This window comes from Odontesthes bonariensis, chromosome 10 (genome assembly GCF_027942865.1).
Source record: "Odontesthes bonariensis isolate fOdoBon6 chromosome 10, fOdoBon6.hap1, whole genome shotgun sequence".
NCBI classification, from domain to species: Eukaryota; Metazoa; Chordata; class Actinopteri; order Atheriniformes; family Atherinopsidae; genus Odontesthes; species Odontesthes bonariensis.
The window spans coordinates 36,855,615-36,875,167 of NC_134515.1; the positions used below are offsets into that span (position 1 = coordinate 36,855,615).

Below are 19,553 nucleotides of genomic sequence, written 5' to 3' on the forward strand. Positions count from 1 at the left end.
AATAAAATACCCGTTGCCTTTTATCATAGGGAAAGCCATTACGTGCTGTTGTTTTGAAAACAGGAAGTGAACCTACCCTCGTTGTAGCTAGCTTGAAACTGCGGTTTTGACAGGAAATGCCGGGTTGCCACCGTCCTGCAGTGCTTCTGTCTCGGCTTGTATGGTGTCGCGGGGCAACTGATTTGTCACTCACAAAACAAGTTGAATTGTTGCTAGATTCAGCCAGATTGACCCCGAAAGTCGCTAGATTATTTTTTTTTGTCGCCAGAGATGGCCAAAAGTCGCTAAATTGGCAACACTGAGGCAGCCAGGAAAAACCATGGCACTTGTGATGTCACACGGAAGCCCCGCCCCCAGTCTGGAATTCCAGGAAGGTTTCCTAGGGGCAAATTCAAAATCGCAAATTTCATGCGTTTATGAAATGTTTTGGTGTAGAGTCCAATGATCATTATTGTTCCTCTGTGTATGTATTATTATTATGTATTGGGTGTAGTGTCAGCATTCTGTAGGCCTTTAATATTCTACTTCCAGAATCTCATGACAGTTCAAGCTAATATGACTAAAAAAAAAGTTGCCGACCGCATCTTTAAGGTGTCAGGACATAAAAAAAATATCCGGTCCTGACCAGGTCTTAAAATAAGGTACCACCTCAGATGAACAACAGCACATATTTAACAAAGGCAAAGTTGAAATGCAGGAGTGTGTGATAAATAAAGTGCATCCTTATTGCTTCCATAGGAAAGGATAAGTAGCAGCCAGGTGCTATGAATCACATACACTTGATTCACTTATTATCAGCAACTCTGCAGCATTCAGGTGTGTGTTAACACAATGCCAAGGAGGAAAGACACCAGCAATGATCTCAGAGAAGCAGCTGTTGCTGCCCATCAACCTGGGAAGGGTTATAAGGCCATTTACAAACTATCTGGAGTCCATCGTTCTACAGAGAGAAAGATTATTCACAAATGGGAAACATTCAGGACAGCTGTCAATCTTCCCAGGAGTGGGCTCAGGTTATGCAATGCTCCTTGAAACTGCAGACTTCCAGGTGCATCTGCAACACAGCAGCACTGTAAAGGGGAGCTCCACACACCAGAGGGAAGCTATGAAAGACACCCAAGAGACAAAAGTCAAATACTTAAGTGGAGAAGCTAGAGGAGCTAACAGGGTGAATGGCCAAGTTAAAAAGAAACTTAACCCAACCAGGTTAGAGGAGCCTGAGTGGCCAAAATGAGGAGCAAGTTCAACACAACAATGAGAAGATGGTAGACCAAGAGATAGAAATAGAATAGAAAAATACTTTATTCATCCCCTAATGGCGGAAATTCAAATTAGTCAAGTAGCTCAACATTTTTTAAAATATTTACAATGATTGTATTAACAACAACAATAATAATAATACCAATTCTATTAGATGGATTAGAACTTTCACTGCAGAAATTTAGAATCGCTGGAGAAATGAAGACAGAGAGGATAGAAAACAATCCAATAGATGATGCTTGAAGAAAGTGTTCAGTCAACTTGTGGCTTTGTGGAGCTCAGAGGGGGCTGGAACTACCGTCGTCATTTAAATTCAAAACTGAAAGAGCCCTCTGTGCCCTGGTTTCACAGCATCCCAAAATGCTTTCCACCAAGACCCAGTGTGGTGAAATGATGATCAACTCCAGAGAAAAGAAAACACACTCAACGGAAGTTTCAACGTGTATTGGATGAGACAATTAAAGTGATGTAATGACCAATGTTCCCTCTAATTTTTCATGTTTCTGGGCAAACACACCAGCTCCCTGAGCACACTGAGGACCACTGTGAGCAAAATCAGATGTGCACACTGTGGCCACACACACCTGTATCACACCTGTTCAAAACCTTAGATCATAGCAAGTTCCATGGCTTATTAAAAGAATCAAATCACAGCAGCAATTTTCATTAGTTTACTTTTAATATAAGTGATTTGGCCCACTTAAAAGGAAAAAGACAAAAATCTTGTTGTTCATGAGATGTGTAGTGTGTTATCTGTTATATGTGAGAGTCATGCTTGCAGCCTTGTTTTGCAGAGTAGATCTTTCTCACTCAAAAAAGAAAAAATTTCACCCAGTTTCACCGCTTGTTCTTCTATTTGCACATACTCAGAAAGCCATTCCATCCTCAAAGAACCGCAAATCTTTTTTACTTTGGCTTGGTGAGTGGATGTGTCGCTGGCGCTGCCCATTCGGTTCGCCATGATAAGGGGCGTCTCTTAACTCCTAACTACGCCGCACTGTTGTTAGCTAGCTAACCTGCACGGCGCGTATGGGCAGGTCACATATGCAAGCACTATCAATGCTGTGATTGGCTGCATAGCATAAGTAACCGTATCGTATCATTGGCTGAACACCTGTCACACTGCGTTATATTGAAAAATGGTACAGAAAAACACATTATTGGTCTAATTAATTTGATTAGATTAGGTCTAGTATTAGATACGTTTATGGTGAATTTTATTTTATGCGCTGCATAGATTTTATTGTGCGCTGAGAATGTGCGAGCAGTGCGCGATTGCGCAGGCGCGCAGCTTAGAGGGAACATTGATAATGACGTAGCTCTATGGTGGCACTCTGGCTGTGGAAAACCAAAGCACGTCCTCACTGCTTCTTTTTACAACCAACTTGAAGAACAGGCTACGTCAGCCCTGAACCAGCACTGGAAAAGAGCACCGGATCCGTTTTTATTTATAAGGCAGCAAGTCTCACCTTTTCAAGGGGTGTCAGCCCACTTTTATGGTGCGCACTTAAATTTAGATGACAGCATTTACACTTTAACTTCTCCACACAAAATGATTGATTGCATTAGCTTGAATCAAGCAAAACCTGCCACACTAAATTTAATCTAAAATACTTTGTTTACTCATTCTTTCTTCAGTCGTAAAACTTTAGTGTGAGAATTGTATCCAAATCCAAAAGGAATATTCAAAAAGCCCAACTTTCCATAGCTTGTATCTCTTTCAGTCTAAACATCTTCTGCTGAGAAAAGGTCTACGCTTGACTAAAGACTCGCACATTGGTTTAAGCTTTTAAAACAAAATGTTTGCAGTGTTATGTCAGAATGGCCCAGTTTGCATGTTACTAAGGTAGCATTTCACTTAGCCACAGAGTACATACGGGTTATCAGAAATAAAGTAGGGTTCTCCAATGCCACTTTCTGAAGAGAGATTCTGTCCAATCACAATAAAGTTCCACAAAACGTAGCAGTAATATTGAGGCGTTTACATATCCGGTTCGTACAAAATGGTTGTTGCTACTGTACCATCATTGACTGGTTTATGAGCTGTATTTTGTATTTGGTCAATGTCACGGGGCTTTCTGAGTCACTAGAAACTGTTCTTTATAAGTTAATGAACCCCATTGGGCCCATCTTTCATGGAATAACCCATGAAAACGTCATGCCGTGAATACATGAGGCACAAATGCAACTACAGAGTTCCAACTTACCCATTTCACTTATTAGTGGTTTTGAATGTTATTGAAGAACTTTACTTTGTCGGGTTTTGACAGGTCGCAGACATGTACAGCTGTATTTTATGAGGTTCCTTAGCTAATTTAGTCAGCCCTGCAGGTATTTTGTCAGACAACAAATCAGACACAGATCATAATATCAGCATAATTGTTGATGTTCATAGTAAAAAGATGGCTAATCATTTCTCTGTTGAAAAGCTGACATATTGAACCATGGGAAACTGACTGATGACCTACAGTTGCAAGATATTTACACAGATTTTTCTAGAACGAAACAAGTTATGTGATTGTCGAAAACTGCTTTCTGCATCTTCCAAAACAATCACAGAGCTAAAGCAAGATGTTTTCACATCAAATACTGAAACTTTCATAAAAGTCTGGATCTACTACAGGACTGTTGGACCACAAAGATTATCATAGAGAAGTTTAACCAGTATGTAATCATGCAAGCACTGTTAAATTAGAAAATCTTCTCCAAGAGAAACGCTCTAAAAGACACAATCTGCAAAAGAACTCTTACAGTAATCATAGAAACCTTAAATGCTGTTGTTTAATATACACAGTGTGCACAAAGGTTTTCACACAAATTTGCTTTAACTTACCAGTAAATATTAAATGGGTGGCTTTTATTTGACTCTTCAGTGTTTGGTCTTATTGAACTGAAAACTACATGTTACAATCATCTACTCACATAAAACATTTTTAGACTTCGCATTTCCTGTGACAAGGCCAGATCACCATGGTAACCGATGGCAAACATAAAACCTGCTGCAGAGGAGGTTGTTTTTCATTCCAGATAGAAAGATGAGCTGTTTAAAGCCTTAGAGAACACATCAATGTCCAAACTGTTTGAGCCTCATGGAAATAATTCCTTTAGATGAAGCTGAGGAATTTTTACGCAGAACTTGCATGAATTTAGCTTGTGATGCAAAAGCAGAACCATGTTTTCATGTTTGTCCTGATTGTCTGACAACATCTTTTAAAGCAATACAATGTAACTTCTCAAAAAGCCCATTATGGAGCTCCCCCTACAGGCTTGGAGGTAATGTACGGTTACACTGTCGTAAATACAACACCCTTTCGCTTTCACTTTCACGTTTGTTGACGAACCGGCAAGGAGTCAGAAGGTGCAAGCTATGTTGACCGAGAAGGTAAGAGTAATCAAATGTACCTGGTAGCGTGAGAGGGGTCTATTTGTTTCTGCGGTAGGTGTGCCAGAAAGCAAGTCGCAGTACTTCTGCTCAGCTCCCGGGCCGGTCCAGCAAAGTTACATAGCGCAGTTATTCCAACTCAGACCCCCGAAGGGCATAGGAGACAGGCCAATCGTAATATTAAAACTCATTCTAGCCGCACAATTTTTTTCAAGCTGTTATTTTAAAGGTAGAAATGTTACATAGTATTGCTTTAATACTGCAGAACACAGAGGGAAATTGTTATTCCATTGTGCCTTATTATACTTACCTTGAGCAGTATCATTGTCCAAATTACTCCCCTCCTTCAAAATCTGCCTTTAGAGTAGCTGATGAGTTTAATTTCCACTCATTTCTCATGCCGTCCCATAACAGTTCATCAAAATTCTCTGAAGTTGTGGTGCAACAGTGAAAAGTTGGACTAAAACCTCAAAATGTGCCGTATACTCAGTTTGCTGGTATTCTAGCATCTTGTCATAATCTGGTTGTTTATGCTGACTTAGCCGAACCATTGTTCTCTCCTCTCATTAATGTTGGGGAAGCCGTATATCTGGATCTCTCAGATTGATCGGTACCCCCCAATACTTCAGAACCAACCATGGTGAGAGATTTACATTGCTCTTAAAACTTTTAGAATCTTGTGAAACAGAAAACGTACACTCTGTATATACAATTAGAGTTTCCACTTTCTCCTCATCCAACTCTCAACGTTGAACATTCAACGGTAATAATACAGCGAAACCGGAAGAGTAACTGGAAGTATATTTGCTCGTAAGTTGTCATTCTATTCGTCAAAGTTACTCATTTTTGGGGAAATTCATTAAGAATGAAAATGATTGCATTGTATTCAGGATGACTTTGCACCTTTGATAGTAAATTATATCTCTATTAGTATTATCAGGAAGGTTGTGTAGCAAACGCCTGACACAGCAGTCCCAGGAAGATGTTAGGAATAGTTTTCTCACTATTAAATTTTATTAAATAAAGCTTGATGGGGGGCACCGTTCCTTCGATAAGGAAAGTAAAATCATTGACGTTAAAATGAATGTTGATCAGTCTCACAGTGCTACTTCATGAGTTCTCGCTTGAATTGACCAAAATCATATAAAGAAGCATTCAACAACGACTTGTTAGAAAGATATGAACTATTTATTGAAAGATGTAACCAAAAACATGAACCTTAAACTACAAACAGGAGAAATGCGTGGGCCATGTTTGATGGTATAGGGAACGCTTTATGGTTTGGGGCAAGAGAAAGGAGAAATGTACCGGAATTGCTCAAATTGATCTTTAATTTTAGTCAATATTTACGGTTAAAGCTATGGTAGGTAATCCTAGAGAGCTAGCAAGAGAGCTAGCAAGATTCGAAAGTGGCCCCTCCTCTAAGCTCCACCTCCCCCTCCCTATTCCGTCAGTGCTTCATCCAAAGCCGGTAGAACCGCGTGCACACATGGAGCAGGGAGCCGACAGAGGGGGGCGTAGGCAGAAAGCGAGGCATCTGATTGTTTTTTTGTAGGCGCTGATCTCGGATTGGTGAGCTTTTTCTCAGTCCTGCAGCTGCCACAGAGGTCTGATTATTTTCGTCCCTTTTTCTAAATACATCTTGTATAGATTTCTCTCAGGATAGACGGACCATTTCACCCAGTATTACAAAATGTGTTTCTGAACAGGATTACCAACCATGTCTTTAAAGGCCAACAACTTTGGAATGGGACGACCCCCTCCACACCACAAGGGGTGTGCTCCTATAGTTGTGTTCTTTTGCAGGTTTTGTTTAAGGTGGGGTCGTCTCCATCATCAGGGAATGAGCTGCACCTGTTGAAGTCCTCAGCCTTATATTCCTCCTCCACACATGGCTGCAGGGAGAGAACCTCCATCCACGCAATCACTGGACGCTTTCTTCAACACCAGAGAGACGGGATTCTGTCCATTGTGGTGTTAGAAATAAATGAAGGGGAATTTTTGCATCAACTTGTTTCTGGTTTGGCCTAAGAGCCGGGTCGTAACGTGTGGGGCTCGTCCCTTTTTAGGAATGAATCCGGTGGTGATGGTAGCGTGACGTTGACGGGTCCGTGAGGTAGACGGGTCCGTGAGGCAGACGGGTCCGTGAGGCAGACGGGTCCGTGAGGCAGACGGGTCCGTGAGGCAGACGGGTCCGTGACGCAGACGGGTCCGTGACGCAGACGGGTCCGTGACGTAAAGGTTGGCGCACAGCTGATTGTTCCATAGAGAGTAACATTGAAGGGAACATTGAACACATTTCTCAGTTGTCAGCTGGTTGTGGATGAATTTCCGTGGACTTTCAAGTTGCCTGGCAAGTTGTGGTAGGTTTCTCTTCTCCACTGGGGGCTTCTCGTTGCCAAGGAGACGGAGTTTTGATATCGAGACTTCACCGTCAAAAATAACACATTTGTAGACGTTCACCTGAGTGTTGGAGTTGTTTGTTTGGTCAATAACTAATTCTGGTGAGGTGAACATCAATTCACAAAAATATTAACAAAAACTTGACAAGCTTCCGTGGCTTTCTTTGCAGGAAAACTGTTACTGTGTAATAACTGTAATAAGGTTCAAACGTGTGACGAAAAACAGACACGGAGAAGAGATGCCACAGGAACTTTAGAAAGGAACCCCCTGTGATTTAAGAATCTGACCTCCGGGCCATGTTGGGTCAGTTTAGGAAGTTAACCTTTCACACTACAACTTTTTCCATTATTTCAGTGACCTGTTCGACTTGCAGTAGAGAAGCAAGTTTCATGTTGCAGCGTGTAGTGTTTGAAGAGGATACAGAGATAACAGAAAAACAAAAAAATAACATCTTTCTATTACTTCATTCTGTTCTCTTTCTAATTCTTTCCCATTCTTAGTTATTAGTTATTAGATTAGTTCTGGAGCAGGTCTGGTGGGAGAAAGGTTGTGGTAAATAAGGCGATGGTGTGGAAATCTCCACCTTTGAACCAACATCACCACAGGGGAATGTCGCTGGGGCCTCCCAAAGGTTAAGTATAGCCTCGTTTCCACTGTCAGTATGGTACGGCTCGGGTCGCTTTGGGGTCAGCTTTGCGTTCCCACTGTACAAAGGGGACCCTCAGGGGTGGGCGGAGTGCGTGCCGAAGCGTAAATAACATCCAAGCTTCTTCAGCTTAATGCCACACTGGCTCGCGGTCCGGTTGAAACCACTCTCTGCCATTTTTGCAGCAATCAGCTGGAAAACTTTTTCGTTTGGCACAGCGCCATTGAGCTCCCGCTGCACAGCCTCCTCACCAACACCGGAGAGCAGAGCCTGGAACCGGTCCTCTGTGCTCGGTACCCCAAGCAGAAGGGTTACAGACATGGTAACGGCTTCCATGGTACCGGTACGCTTTCGTGATAATGGAAACACTGAAATAATGGCGCTTTTCCACTACCTCTACACGGCTCTACACGGCTCGGTTTGGTTGTGTTTCCATTACACTTGGTGCCTCCTGGACGTGGGCGGGGTCGTCTTAACACGGCTGCGCGTGTTGCTGCTCACCCTGCGGCTTTTTGTCGCACAGAAGGCAAGAGAAGAGAGCCAGAGAAGACTCCTGGCCGCCAGACAAAACAGTATTGAAAAGTACCGGAGAGTTTTGTTACGAGCTTCAAAAAGACGACGTTTGGAGGTAAGCTAACGGTTGCTAACGCTAGCTTTTATTATCCGCGTTATGACGCTTCCAGTGACAACACTCATCGCCCAATCAGTGGAAGGCAGTCGGCTGACGTCACGTTTTAGTAACGCTTCGGCCCGCTTGGAACCAGGGCTGAGGTGGTACGGAAAATCGTCCCGGTTGCAGGTACGGCGTGCTAGTGGAAACACGCAATAGCGCCGAGCCGAGCCGAAGCGAGCTAGTGGAAAAGCGCCATAAGCGAACCGTTCTGAACCGACCCGTACCAGACTGCATAGTGGAAATGGGACTTTTCATATTGAATTCACTTGAGACTTGAGTTCGCCACAGTTGTTTATCACTAGATAGATTCATGTAGTGTTACCAAGTGGTGGTGACTCAGGGGGAGGGGGCTGCTGACACTATGCAGAGGATGAAGCCCCCATTGGTGATTGTGGGTAATATGGGTATCAGTCACATCAGGGGGAGGCAGTACACCATCATTAATATCAGGTGCACCACTGCCACCAAGTAATGTTACCTTTAACAACAACTCTTAAGCCCCTTTCACACTGCCGAATAACCCGCGTTTAATTCGCGAATTTAGCGTGTCCGCTGTTGTGTTCACACTGCCGACCCGGGCTGCCGCGTCAGCTCGACTCGCCTTTCGACCCGCGTCGGACCCTAGTCTTTTTGCCGAGCCGAGTTTGATGTGAACACAATCGACGCGGGTCGGACGTGGGCGTGACGTGAGGAGTTTAAAAGACAGAATGGACAGCTGATTCAGAACAACAGCGACAGGTGAGGACAAGTTTTACTCTGTTTTAGCCTACATCAAGTTGGAGACATTTTTTAATATGGCCAACTGGGGAGACAAGGAGGTCCGCGAGCTCCTCAGCCTCCGAGCAGAGGACGTTATTTTCCGCCACATGTCGGGGACGGTGAAAGATGGACCTCTGCTGGAAGGGCTGGCGAGAAAGATGGGAGAGCGCGGTTTCCCACGCAGCAAGACGCACCGTAAAGTAACATCTCCATGAACTGCATTGCAAAAATGAGTTCTCAAGGTGTCCCGCCATCGTTTGTTTGAAAAATTTGATGCAGACAGGTGTATTTCACCCTACCTCCGACGCATGGCTTGTGCCTACGTCATTGTACACGCCCAGCATTTTATGTGTTTCGTGTGACGCTCTGCCACTAGGCAACGCCCCCTGAACTCGGCTTCAGGCGACACGGGTCACCCTGACACGCCAAGCGTTCACATTGCTCGACGCGGGTCGAAGGTGCAATTTGGACCCGCTAAGATAGCGGGTCGCAGTGTGAAAGGGGCTTTAGAATCAAAGAAGCCTTGGATACCAACAAATAATAACTGCAGTTAATGCATGTAAGGAGCTGCATTTATTGGGCCTCAGTTGAGCGTCTAATTTTTCAGTCGAGCATATTTCACACATTTTGCAGTGGAAAAAAAAAAAAGCACCATTTTGTTATGAAAATGCATTAAATTACAGGCAAATTATGGGCCAGTGTTTACTGTGAGCACCTGATTTTACTTGCATGGGCTTTGAAACAGAACAGGAGGCAGATTAGAAATCTAGCTTTCATTTCATCCGATGTAAAATCCACAGCTTTGATTTGTCTGCCAATGCAAAAAAGAGAGGCTAACTTTATCATTATGTTTCCCCATGTTTAAATATACACAACCAACTTAAGTGGATGAAAGTCACCGTGGATCCTTATGGAAAGATCCCGATATTTCCTCACTCTGGCCAACAAAGACTCAACGTGGAAACTATAAATTGGTCCTTAAAGATGTTCAATTGAAAAGAATGGACTCAACCATTATGTGTGTTGAGCAGAACCAATTCTTTAAAGGGCATTTTAAAAGGCTTTATGATGGCAATTATCACTGGACTGTACACAACTTATTAAATCTGTGTTTGAAAAGCAGCCTGAAATAAAAAGAAGTCCATTTAAAATGCTCATTTGATTGTATTCCAGAAGGTTTTTGAAAAACAAATTGGAATTATTTTCCATAAGTTTAAATGTGCAGATATTTAACATTCTTACAGTCAACATACTGTATGTGGACATTTGAGGATCAAATGCCCCCCCGGGAACAAGTCCTGCCCCCCTGAGAAATGCCCTGTCCATCCAAAGAAAACTGGCCAGAAAAAAGGCCTCGATTTATTATCTCTGTTTGTGTCTTGTATTGATAGAATAAATGCAGGTGGTGATTTAAAAAAAGCATATATCTGCAAAGTTTATAGCTTATTTATGTTTTGTTATCGTGTCCCCCCCCCCCTCCGTAACCTTAACCCCTTGCTGCTGAAAAAAAATGTGTTGTATATAATGATCTGAAATGTAGACTTAATGAAGGTAATAAAAAGCTGGAGTTGGCTGGATGTCTTGCCCCAAGTATCTACTTGAATTTAAACCCTCAATGGAGAATGTGGAGCATGTTAATTAAAATTAAAATTGACGGTCATGATTTATGCTAGTGTAATTTTCATTACTGAATTGAATAATTACTATTATTATTATTATTTTTATCATTATTATTATTATTATGCTTGAAGTTGTAGTAGTGGTTTTCCACCGATTTTTTTCAGGTATTGTTTTCTGCCCCCCCAGATGAGCTAACTGCCCACCCACACATGCCATTCTGGTCACACCTCTGGTAATGACTTGATGTAAACTTCTTTAAAACTACATGTTGGTGTTCAGCCATTTTCTCCTAGCCTTTATAAATGCAGATAATCTCAGCTCCTGCAGGAACTGAGATTATCTGCATTATCTGCATTTATGTGAGCACCAACTGAAAGCTGGATTTGAGCACTAAAAGACAAACTACAGCCTCTTTAAACTCACGCAGCATGGTTGGAACTGATGAACTCTTTGCTGAGACAACTCATTCCAGGTGCGTCGCTTTTGATTGGCAGCTTTTCCTGAACAATGCCAGAGATCCAAACAAACCAAACACCGACCATAACCAGCGTGTTGTGGCTGAAACACCCCCCGCAGCTCAGGAAACACAGTTTAGACAGACTGTCCGTGTTTCCAGAATGTTCCCCTCTCAGCAGTTAAAGGTCCACTCATCACCTGACGCGTCCCGCAGCGGTGCCACTCACCGTGTCCTTTTTCAGCACCATCTTATCCAGTTTTTTGGCGATGCGCTCCACTTCAGGGTCTTTGGTCATGTTTCTCTCAGTAGATGCTGCTGCTTCCTGCGGCCAGAGTCTTCATTGATGAGGCAAACAGTGTCCCGCTGTGTCTCCGTGCTGCTCTGACGCAGCCCGGACACCCTCCCAGCTGCTGCTCCGCGTGAAGCTGGGCTGAAAACTGTGGGACCATGGGAGATGGAGTTCTTTTCTCTGGCCAACCTTAGGATGTTTAGGTTTGCTTTAGTTGTAGACGTATGTGTACTCAGCCTCCTTATGGTGTCACAGGCAGCATCTGATTAAATAGATTCAAAGAAACAAACTGTAATCTGAACACATTTGGTCCCTAACACATGAATATTCTTCCTGTGCAGAAAGCCTGTCTCTGTGTCTGCATGCAGTTACTCAGTTTGTCCGCTAGAGGTCACCGTTGTCAGCTTTTTCAGAACACGTTCCTGTTGATGCCCTCATACTCTTACACTGGGTTAGCCCCTCAGATTAGGATTGGCATGTTAAATTGAGTTTTTAGGTTGTTTAGAGGCCAAGGTGGCTGAAATTTTGTATTTTATGGCACCCGTTTTGAAATTCCAAAATGGCCACCATACAGGTGTCTGTTCAAGTGGCAACATTGGTTTTTGGAATCCCCAAGGTCTGCAGATTCCAAAAATGTATAGGTCAACAAATCCCCCAAAAATTCCCACAAAAGTACATATTTGTACACAGTGAACCTGACTATCAGTTTGAGAACAGGTCTGGGGTAGGGCAGAACAGGTCTGGGGTAGGGCAGAACAGGTCTGGGGCAGGGCAGAACAGGTCTGGGGTAGGGCAGAACAGGTCTGGGGTAGGACCGATCTGGGGTAGGGCAGAACAGGTCTGGGGCAGGGCAGAACAGGTCTGGGGTAGGGCAGAACAGGTCTGGGGTAGGGCAGAACAGGTCTGGGGTAGGGCAGAACAGGTCTGGGGCAGGGCAGAACAGGTCTGGGGTAGGACCGATCTGGGGTAGGGCAGAACAGGTCTGGGGCAGGGCAGAACAGGTCTGGGGCAGGGCAGAACAGGTCTGGGGCAGGGCAGAACAGGTCTGGGGTAGGGCAGAACAGGTCTGGGGCAGGGCAGAACAGGTCTGGGGTAGGGCAGAACAGGTCTGGGGTAGGACCGATCTGGGGTAGGGCAGAACAGGTCTGGGGCAGGGCAGAACAGGTCTGGGGTAGGGCAGAACAGGTCTGGGGCAGGGCAGAACAGGTCTGGGGTAGGGCAGAACAGGTCTGGGGCAGGGCAGAACAGGTCTGGGGTAGGGCAGAACAGGTCTGGGGTAGGACCGATCTGGGGTAGGGCAGAACAGGTCTGGGGCAGGGCAGAACAGGTCTGGGGTAGGGCAGAACAGGTCTGGGGTAGGGCAGAACAGGTCTGGGGCAGGGCAGAACAGGTCTGGGGCAGGGCAGAACAGGTCTGGGGCAGGGCAGAACAGGTCTGGGGTAGGGCAGAACAGGTCTGGGGTAGGGCAGAACAGGTCTGGGGTAGGGCAGAACAGGTCTGGGGCAGGGCAGAACAGGTCTGGGGTAGGACCGATCTGGGGTAGGGCAGAACAGGTCTGGGGCAGGGCAGAACAGGTCTGGGGCAGGGCAGAACAGGTCTGGGGCAGGGCAGAACAGGTCTGGGGTAGGGCAGAACAGGTCTGGGGCAGGGCAGAACAGGTCTGGGGTAGGGCAGAACAGGTCTGGGGTAGGACCGATCTGGGGTAGGGCAGAACAGGTCTGGGGCAGGGCAGAACAGGTCTGGGGTAGGGCAGAACAGGTCTGGGGCAGGGCAGAACAGGTCTGGGGTAGGGCAGAACAGGTCTGGGGTAGGGCAGAACAGGTCTGGGGCAGGGCAGAACAGGTCTGGGGCAGGGCAGAACAGGTCTGGGGTAGGACCGATCTGGGGTAGGGCAGAACAGGTCTGGGGTAGGGCAGAACAGGTCTGGGGTAGGGCAGAACAGGTCTGGGGTAGGACCGATCTGGGGTAGGGCAGAACAGGTCTGGGGTAGGGCAGAACAGGTCTGGGGTAGGGCAGAACAGGTCTGGGGTAGGACCGATCTGGGGTAGGGCAGAACAGGTCTGGGGCAGGGCAGAACAGGTCTGGGGTAGGGCAGAACAGGTCTGGGGTAGGGCAGAACAGGTCTGGGGTAGGACCGATCTGGGGTAGGGCAGAACAGGTCTGGGGCAGGGCAGAACAGGTCTGGGGTAGGGCAGAACAGGTCTGGGGTAGGACCGATCTGGGGTAGGGCAGAACAGGTCTGGGGCAGGGCAGAACAGGTCTGGGGTAGGGCATCATCATTCAGAATCTCACTGGAACAGGGTGAGCAGAACTCCATCTACACATCTTAATGTAAAACCCTCAAGGAGGTGGGATGAATGCGATCCTCTTGGACCTCTTTAAAAAACTATTTGAAATGTAAAAAGTTCAGATGCAGTCTTTTGGTTGAGTTTAGGCTTGACCGAGTAATGGTTATAAATAGGATAAATTAAATGAAAGTAAGGTAAGGTGCTTTGTTCACGTAAACATTTTGTTAAGTTCTTATTAGGTGCAAAAAGATTCCAATTACTCCAACAATAAAAAGCTTTTAAAAGTGTGACTCATTAAAAGTACAAATGTTTCATCAACAAAATGCATTAAAGAGTATAAAAGACAATATAACACTGAGTTACAAATGAGACGTGTTTTTCAAGGTTTTCTCTTATTCCTGCCCTTTATTAACATCAGATAATATAATAAGCAGTGGGTTCTCCCCCATCTTTGGTCTCATCAAAATGGAGCTCAAACAAACTAATCTGCTGTTTGGTGTTAAAACAAATGTATAAAATGTTAATATTAAATTGACATTTTTTTTAAGTCAACAATCCCAGGTTACTGGAACATATCTCACCGTCAGGTTACTGTGGTTCTGCTACTGAACACCTGCAGTGCTTACACTGGTGAACAGGCACAGCCAACATGAGATGGGCAGCTTTCATTTGAACATTCGGTTGTCTTTTTTTGGACAAAGTACACTGAAGATTTTTACTGAGTATGTGTAACGAAAGTTAGTAATAATGTGCAGACTCCAGGCGTCAGGACAAAGCAGCAAAGCAAGCATAGGCCGTCATGTGCCAAGTAAATACTGACTAAAATTTGCAAAAGAAAATGTGTGATTGTTTGAATATTTTAACCTTGTAGCACCCACAGTTGCAGATATGCAACAAGCTTTTTATTTATTTACATTACATTATTTGATTTTTTAAATTTACATACATTATTTACATTCATGTGTAATATTTTTTTACATTACATTTTATGTGCCGACAGTTGTCACAGCAATCATTTTCTTGGCTCAGTGAATTACACTCTGCTTTGCGGTGGTCTGTTCTAATTGGTTCTGGTCTCGTTTGGTGTGGTCTGCTTTGTCCACCTTTCACAGCGCTAATGGGAGCTCAGGTCTCCAAATTGTATTATTATGATTATTTTTTTGCATTTTTTTATTAGCTTCATGTGCACATTTTTTATTTACATTACATTTTTATTGTTGAATGGAAAGTTTATGATGGTTGCGTTCCGCACTTTGTATTAAGGATAAAGCACTATTATATACATTTTATTGTGGTAGCAGCAGTTACTGGTGAACTTTCACTATACCTTTTTTGCCAAACGATCTGCAGAGAATGACTTGGTTTTGTGAACAAAAGTAATCAGGAAAGCCCACAGCTGCAAATATGCAACATTGCCTAAAATGATCAAAAATAGCCCAATTCCAAAAATTCCAAAAATATTGGTTTATTCCCACCCAAAAAGATGCAAGAAGAGCCAAAAAGATTTTTATCAATGACTATTCATATGATTGGGTGCTACAAGGTTAATAGAAAACGTTGGCTTGTTCCAATTTGGAAAGGCTGACGCAGGTTCAGGAAGTGTGGTATTTTTCCAGTGTTTTTTTTAATCAGCTACTTTTTCTGCTGTGGACAAACACAGCGATTTCTCAAGTGAAATTGTGTTGTCAGTACATACGTTACTGTTCAATGTAGCCACAGGCAACAGAATGTTGAAGAAATAAATTATTTTCAATCAACATCTTGTTTTCTTTGTTGTTCTTTAAATTAGGTCAATGATAAGTAAGATTGTTATTATAATACAGTTGTACAAGTGAACATTGTATTTTTATAAAAATGTTTGCCCATATTAAAGAAATAAATTGTTACAAAAAAACGAATCTCCTTTTATGGAATTATATAAGACAAATTGAAAACTGTATTCTGAATTCAACAAAGAGCAAACCTTTTACTGGATGGAAATATCCTTTTACTGGATGGAAATATTCCACTTTTTTCATATTAATCTTTGAAAAAAACATCTACTACCTGCTAGCGAAAACTTGCTGAGACTTTCACTGTGAGTCTAACTCAAATCAGACTCTCTTACTAAATAATTATTGGAGAATCTTTTTCTTTTGTCTCAATGTCTGCAGCCAAAAAGCTCCACGAGCCAAAGATCTCCAGATCACTTGGCAGAGACATCAACAGCTGCTGGATGAGCTGCCAGTGTGTGTGTTTACAACAGAAAACCTACACTGTAAGAAATGTTCGGAAAATTTACAGTAAAACACTGTCAAATTGAAAACAGTATATCAGTGTAGTAGATACATGCAATTACCTTAAATTAACAAACGGTGTTGAACATTCATTTTTACTATAACAATATGTAAAAAATCATGTTAAATCATTTTACTGTGGAAATAAAAAAAGTTGGTCAAATTAACAAGGAAATACTGTTATGTCACAAACATGTAATCACACAAAATTAACGTTATTATGCTGTTTAAATTACGTTTTTGGTGATGTGTACTTTTAAATTTACGGTATAAAACTGTTAACAATTAAGCAAGAACGCACCTTAATTTATACAGAATTAAGATGTTAAAAATATGGGGAAAAAAATGAAATATCTGTGAAATTAACATTAAGATGCCGTAAAATCATGACATCAAAAATCTGTAACAAGAAAAACAATGAATAAGTGTATAATTTAAAACAATGAATAATTGTTAATTTTACAGTTAGTATATTTGAAAAGGATCATATTTCCTTGTAGGCAAGGCAAGGCAATTTCATTTGTAGAGCACAATTCGTACACAAGGCAATTCAAAGTGCTTTACAGCTGTAGAATTTATATGTTACTGTATTATAAACATGGACAAATTATAATAATTGAACCAACGCAATACAGTTCAAACTATAATATAGTGTATTTTGAAGAACTGAAATAAACTGTAGCTATAACATTTTACAAATTCATATGTTGTGATTTCCAGTTAAATGCTGTAACTATAACATGAAGACGTTGAGAGTAACTATAAAACATGTTTAGAACTGAGACCTCCGTTGTGTGTATGCTCTGTAGTAGTGCTGCAGATTATTTTTTTCCCCGCAGACAGAAATGCCTCGTTAGAATTTCAAACTGCAGCCACCACTCACAGAGCAGCACCGTTTGTGAACTCTGCTGTCATTGGACGTTACGTTATCACGGGAACACTTGGCGCGGAGCATAAAGGCGGAGTACAGTTGACGTGTCACTCACGGCGGTGGCGGACCGTGACGTCAAAATGACGTTTCAGGCCTGGCGCTCGCCTTGAAAAGACGGCGCAGCGTGTTGTCGTGCACCAGTCGAGAACGACAAACCGGATGGACCAATGTGAGACCAGGCTCAGTCAGGAGGTGCGTTTGTACAGCAGCTGTACGACACTGCAGTGAAACAGCACAGGGAGCAAGTAAACTCCCAAAACTGGTGGACAGAGATTGGCAGAACTTTGGAGAAAGAGGGAGAAGAACTAATTCAGGCTCTCAGGAGGAGAAAACGGCCGAGCCCTCGTCTAAGAAGGGAGATGGTCCGCATTGTATTTTCCGATCTGATGCGAAGAAATTCTTCAGGGAGTAAGAGGACCCCAACAGATATTGCCAGAAAGATGGTTGCAAAGCAGGGGCGATTTTAGGATCTGGTCTTTAGGGGGGCCCAGCCCCCAATGCTCACAGGCACATTATTTCTCACTAATTGAGGCGAACTAGTACATTTATACATTTTGGAGCCGTATTAGTTTTGAAGTGTTGAAGATAACTCAACATTTATTTTGGGAGTAAAGAGTTAAAACAAAAACAAATGCTCGAAAATAAATAAAATGGTCACTAAAATAATGCATTTTTGAGCAAAAAAAATGTGTTTTTGCGTAATATAATATTTTAAAAATGTGCTGAGCCAGGGGGTGCCGAGCTATCTCACGGTGGTGCCTTGGCACCACTAAAAATACCCTAGCCTCGGGCCTGTTGCAAAGTATCCAAAAGCTTATGTTATAGGCTCAGGGTACCACTCTCTGTGAAACAACTGCAAAATACAATAGAAAATGTGAAGAGATCTCCAACACAAAAATAAGAAAAAGAAAGAGTCACATCGAGGATTCTGACACAGATGAAGTCCCTCCAGAACAAAGAGCAGCGATCCAGGACACCTATGGGTGCATCAGGTGGGATGTAAAACTCCTGAGAAACCCCAGAGAGCCAGCAAGAGAAGCCAGAAGAACTGAGGCGGATGTGGCAGCAAACTAAAGCAAATCCGGAGGAGATCAAACAGTTAATGAAGTCGACATTCTCCACACAGCGTAAACAAGTAAACCAGGGGAAATATGAAATACCTCCTGGAAGGCTGGCCCTCCTGGTTCAGGGAACTTGGCCTGGGTGTGCATGTAAGGAGCATTCAAAGAAACGTTCCTACAGAATGTGGACCTGAAGGGGAAACGGCTCCTGAACTTCATGAAGTTCCTGCCGGCTGCAGCGGGGGGGAATGTTGAGGTGCTGAGCTGAGCGGCTGCTCTGAAGATGGGAAAGAAATGCTCCTGCTGCTGATGGCCTGATGGAGGAAAAGGAAGAGATGATGCTTTTTAATGAGGAGGACAGTACAGAGGGACCAGCTACCCTGAACTCCGACCATTACTGTCTGTGCGAAGTCCAGTTTTTGTTATTGTGAACTGTAGAAATCCTCTGTCTGTCTGTCTGTCTGTCTGCCTGTCTGTCTGTCTGTCTGTCTGTCTGTCTGTGAATCAGTCTGAGTCTGTCTGTCTGTCTGTCTGTCTGTCTGTCTGTCTGCCTGTGAATCAGTCTGAGTCTGTCTGTCTGTCTGTCTGTCTGTCTGCCTGTCTGTCTGTCTGTCTGTCTGTGAATCAGTCTGAGTCTGTCTGTCTGTCTGTCTGTGAATCAGTCTGAGTCTGTCTGTCTGTCTGTCTGTGATTCAGTCTGAGTCTGTCTGTCTGTCTGTCTGTGAATCAGTCTGAGTCTGTCTGTCTGTCTGTCTGTCTGTCTGTCTGTCTGTGATTCAGTCTGAGTCTGTCTGTCTGTCTGTCTGTGAATCAGTCTGAGTCTGTCTGTCTGTCTGTGATTCAGTCTGAGTCTGTCTGTCTGTCTGTCTGTGAATCAGTCTGAGTCTGTCTGTCTGTCTGTCTGTGATTCAGTCTGAGTCTGTCTGTCTGTCTGTCTGTGATTCAGTCTGAGTCTGTCTGTCTGTCTGTCTGTGAATCAGTCTGAGTCTGTCTGTCTGTCTGTCTGTGATTCAGTCTGAGTCTGTCTGTCTGTCTGTCTGTGAATCAGTCTGAGTCTGTCTGTCTGCCTGCCTGCCTGTCTGTCTGTCTGTCTGTGAATCAGTCTGAGTCTGTCTGCCTGTCTGTCTGTCTGTCTGTGAATCAGTCTGAGTCTGTCTGTCTGTCTGCCTGCCTGTCTGTCTGTCTGTCTGTGAATCAGTCTGAGTCTGTCTGTCTGTCTGTCTGTGAATCAGTCTGAGTGTCTGTCTGTCTGTCTGTCTGTGAATCAGTCTGAGTCTGTCTGTCTGAGTCTGTCTGTCTGTCTGTCTGTCTGTCTGTCTGTCTGCCTGTGAATCAGTCTGAGTCTGTCTGTCTGTCTGTCTGTCTGTGAATCAGTCTGAGTCTGTCTGTCTGTCTGTCTGTGAATCAGTCTGAGTCTGTCTGTCTGTCTGTCTGTCTGTGAATCAGTCTGAGTCTGTCTGTCTGTCTGTCTGTCTGTGATTCAGTCTGAGTCTGTCTGCCTGTCTGTC

The 19,553-nt window shown here is 43.6% G+C and overlaps 1 protein-coding gene across 1 annotated transcript in view; it reads right to left on the reverse strand.

The window, feature by feature from the left end:
- Nucleotides 1–11,595, reverse strand: part of tcea2 (transcription elongation factor A (SII), 2) — a 70,700-nt gene extending 59,105 nt beyond the window's left edge. Inside the window, exon 1 of the mRNA XM_075475820.1 lies at nt 11,427–11,595. Coding sequence (XP_075331935.1) covers nt 11,427–11,495 — 69 coding nt within the window. The 5' untranslated portion in view covers nt 11,496–11,595. The remainder of the gene's footprint in view (nt 1–11,426) is intronic.
- Between the last annotated feature and the right edge of the window lie 7,958 nt (nt 11,596–19,553).